Source organism: Solanum pennellii, chromosome 9, assembly GCF_001406875.1.
Source record: "Solanum pennellii chromosome 9, SPENNV200".
Taxonomy (NCBI): Eukaryota; Viridiplantae; Streptophyta; class Magnoliopsida; order Solanales; family Solanaceae; genus Solanum; species Solanum pennellii.
Window position 1 is genome coordinate 72661236 of NC_028645.1, and position 4491 is coordinate 72665726.

Here is a 4491-nt window from a genome sequence, read left to right on the forward strand (position 1 = left end):
TTGGTTATTCATGGCGAAGGGAGTCACTCCGGCAGACAAGCTCCAATCATTGATGAGATATCGCGAGTACATATTTCTACATGGTGGAGCTGGTAAATGCCATCGGTGAGGACTTGGCCCCACAGACTCGTATGCCTGACATGTATAAGATGATAGCCACTGTGATGCTGCAGAATGGTTTTGAAACTGTTTTCGAATTTGGAAGAAATTCCCAAGGAATTATTGAGCCTATTCCGCTCCCCGCCAGAGGAGCCGGATATGGTTTGGGGTAAATCCCCACAGATGACGATATAAAGACGAAGAAGAAGAATGATCAAGCTTTGGCTAAGACGATACCTCATCTATATTAATCATTTCCTGTCCGGGAGTACGCTAATCGTGACGGCATCGGAGAAGGAATCTGCGACCTTTTGAAGAAATTGATGCCATCATATAAGAAGAGGTCGAGCTAGCTGGTATCCGCAATGTTGAGCCCGGGGAGATGTTGCAGAATTGGACCTCCACGACGATCCTGATTCCCCGAACTCCTTGGTAGAAGGGCATCATTTATGCATATTTAAATCGATGGTAGTCCGAAAGAGGCCCGAGACCCATCGTTTTGCTTATTTGAACTTTTAAATTTTCTTGTGATGTTTAAAAAGGCAACGTGGCCCTTGCCATGGCCAATGTTTGCACTGTTTTTCCAATTTAATTGAAAGCCTCTTTTATTTGAAAATTTGTTTATTTACTCATCTACTCTACTTTACTTTCCTAATTTTGTCTATTTATGGTTTCAGTAATATAAATTTTAAACCTGCTAATGTCATTTCATGTCACGAGCTGAAAAACAAAGTGAGGCAGGTGATGATGTGGTTGATGAATACGAAGAGGAAAATGAGGTAACGGAATATGTTGTTGAATAATTTCTACAGTTTGAAAACCAGCATAAGCCGAATCTAGAGGAAACTGAAACTGTAAACTTGGGAGACCAGGAGTGTGTCAAAGAGGCCAAAATCAGTGTTCACTTGAATGAAACTCAGAGGAAGGATCTAATACATTTTCACTGAATACATTGATGTGTTCGTCTGGGAAGTCAGTGACATGCTAGGGCTGAGTACCGAAGTTGTGTCTCACAAATTGCCGATCAATCCAGGGTTCAGTCTGGTGAAGTAAAAAACTCGAAAATTCAAGCCTGAGTTGAGTTTAAATATCAAAGAATAGATCACCAAGCATATCGAGTCTCGATTGGTGGAAGTGAAGCAATACCCGACTTGGTTAGCCAATGTTATTCCGGTCGCCAAGAAAGATGGGAAGATCAGAATTTGTGTCGACTACAAGGATCTCAACAAGGCCAGCCTGAAGGATTATTTTCCATTGCCAAATATACATATTTTGATCGATAACTGTGCTAAGCATGAAGTACAGTCATTCGTGGATTGTTACGTAGGGTATCATCAGATTCTGATAGACGAAGAAGACGCAGAAAAGACAGATTTCATTACACCTTGGGGTGTATATCATTATAGTGTAATGCCATTTAGCTTAAAAAATGTTGGTACTACCTTTATGAGGGTATGACAACTATATTTCATGATATGATTCATAAGGAGATCGAGGTGTACGTAGATGACGTCATAATCAAGTCCCGCGAGAGTTCGGACCACTTGATACATCTAAGGAAGTTCTTTGATCATTTGCATCGTTATAACTTGAAGTTAAATCCCGCCAAATGCACTTTTGGAGTTCCAGCCGGAAAGTTGTTGGGATTTATAATCAGCAAAAGGGGTAGTGAGCTCAATCCTTCTAAGGTTAAAGCAATTCAAGAGTTACCTCCGTCGAAGATGAGAAAACAGGTTATGAGTTTCTTAGGGAGGTTGAATTACATCAATCGATTCATAGCTCAATCAACCGTGGTGTGTGAGCCTATCTTCAAGCTGCTGAAGAAAGACGCTCCGACAAAGTGGACTGAAGAGTGTCAGACTTCTTTCGACGCTATTAAGAACTATTTGTCAAATCCACCGGTATTGGTTCCTCCGCGAGAAGGGAGTCCTTTGTTGTTGTATTTGTTCGTATCAGATAGTGCATTCGGATGCGTACTCGGTCAACACGATGAGATAGGAAAGAAGGAAAGGGCTATCTATTACATAAGCAAGAAGTTTACTCCATACGAGTCTTGATACACTCTGTTGGAGGGAACGTGTTGTGCTTTGACTTGGCTTGCCCAAAAGTTGAGAAATTAATTGTCTTCGTATACTACATACCTCATTTCTAGAATGAACCCGTTGAAGTATATTTTCCAGAAGGTAATGCCGACCGGAAAGTTAGCTAAGTGGCAAATGTTGTTGAGTGAATTCGATATTGTGTACGTGACTCAGAAAGCAATGAAGGCAAAGGCCTTGGCTGATCATCTTGCAGAAAATCCTGTTGATGAAGAGTATGAGCCGCTTAAGATTTATTTTCACGATGAAGAAGTGTCATTTGTGGGTGAAGATATTTCTGAAGCATATCCTGGTTGGAGGTTATTCTTTGATGGAGCAGCGAATCATCAAGGGAAAGGTATCGGAGTGGCTTTAGTGTCAGAATTTGGTCGGGACTATTCCATGGCGGATAAGCTCCAATTTAATTGCACGAAAAACATGGCTGAATACGAAGCTTGTATTCTTGGGTTGAAATTGGCCATCGACATGAATGTCTACGAGTTGTTGGTTATTGGAGATTCAAATCTTTTTGATTCATCAAGTTCAAGGAGAATGGGATGTGAAGAACCCGAAGACTATACCTTATGTGCAGTACGTATAGAAGTTGTGCAAAAGATTTCGTCAGATCGAATTTAGACACACTCCCAGGATACAAAATGAGTTGGCCGATGCTCTTTCCACCAGAGCTTCGATGATTAAACATCCGGACAAAGATTATATTGATCCTCTGGATATAGAGCTGAAAGAACATCCATTCCATTGTTCCCATGTCGAAGCAGAACCAGACGGTTTTCCATGGTATTTTGATATAAAGATTTATTTGGAGTCTGAGAGTTATCTTGAAGATGCAACATCCAACCAAAAGAAGTCGATACGCCGTATGGCTCTCAATTTTTTCTAAGTAGAGAAGTCCTATATAGGAGGACTCTAGATTTGGGTCTTCTCAGATGTGTCGATGCTGTTGAAGCCGCGAAGTTTATTGAACAGATACATGCCGGAGTTTGTGGCACGCATATGAATGGGCTCACTTTGGCAAGAAAGATCCTTCGATCCGATTATTTCTGGATGACTATGGAGAATGATTGTTGCAAGTTTTTGCAGAAGTGTCATAAATGTCAAGTGCACGATGATTTGATCTGAGTGCCACCTCACGAACTTAATGCTATGAGTTCACCTTGGCCATTTGTAGCTTGGGGTATGGATGTCATCGATACGATAGATCCAGCCGCTTCTAATGGACAAAGATTTATTTTGGTTGCCATTGATTATTTCACCAAGTGGGTGGAAGCAGTTTCTTACAAGTCGATGACCAAGAAAGTTGTAGCTGATTTTGTTTGCAACAATCTGATCTGCAGGTTTGGAATACTAGAACCGATCATCACTGATAATGGTGTGAATCTCAATAGTCATTTGATGAGAGACATATGTGAGCAATTTAATATTACTCACTGAAACTCAACCGCTTATCGTCCTCAAATGAACAGAGCTGTAGAGGATGCCAATAAGAATATCAAGAAGATTTTGAGGAAGATGATTGACAATCACCGAGGTTGGCATGAAATGTTGTCGTATGTGTTATTGTGTTATCGATCTACAGTCAGAACGTTGATTGGAGCAACTCCATACTTGCTGGTATATGGAATAGAAGTAGTCATACCTGCTGAAGTTGAAATACCGTCTTTGAGAATCATCCAAGAAGCTAGGTTGAGTAACGCTGAATTGGTTAGAAAGAGAATCGATCAGTTAATTTTTATTGACGAGAAGAGAATGGTTGCCGTTTGTCATGGTCAACTATATCGACAGAGAATGATCGTGCTTTCCACAAGATTGTCAGAGCTAGAATCTTTGAAATCGGTCAATTGGTACTTAAACACATTTTTCCTCATCAGGATGAGTACAAAGAAAAATTCTCTACAAATTGGAAAGGAACCTACATGGTTCGCAAAGTATTATCTGGAGGTGCTTTGATCCTGTTGGAGATGGATGGTATCGCATGGCCGAAACCGATAAACTCAGATGTTGACAAGATATACTATGTGTGAAGCTTTGGTTTGCACTTCTTTTATTTACTTGTAATCGTTCCATTTGATTGTAATTGCTTTGTTTAAATTTTATCCCTCTTGTAATGAACTACGTCTGAACTGAATTCTCAAAATGAGATACGTAGGCGGCCTATGTCGGCCTCGGTCACCTCATTTTATCCTTTTTAATATTTCTTTGTATTTGAACTACGTTCGACCTGAATTCTCAAAAATGAGATACGTAGGTGGCCTATGTCGGCCTCAGTCAGTTTTTATTGTAAATTTCTTACAGT

The 4491-nt window shown here is 40.3% G+C and overlaps 1 protein-coding gene across 1 annotated transcript; it reads left to right on the plus strand.

Annotated features, from left to right (window-relative positions):
- Window positions 1-3341: 3341 nt before the first annotated feature.
- LOC107030368 lies at window positions 3342-4219 on the plus strand. Its single transcript, XM_015231666.1, has 4 exons — window positions 3342-3532; window positions 3662-3726; window positions 3775-3953; window positions 4067-4219. Exons 1-4 carry the CDS (start codon window positions 3342-3344, stop codon window positions 4217-4219), a joined length of 588 nt encoding a protein of 195 aa, XP_015087152.1.
- Window positions 4220-4491: the final 272 nt, after the last annotated feature.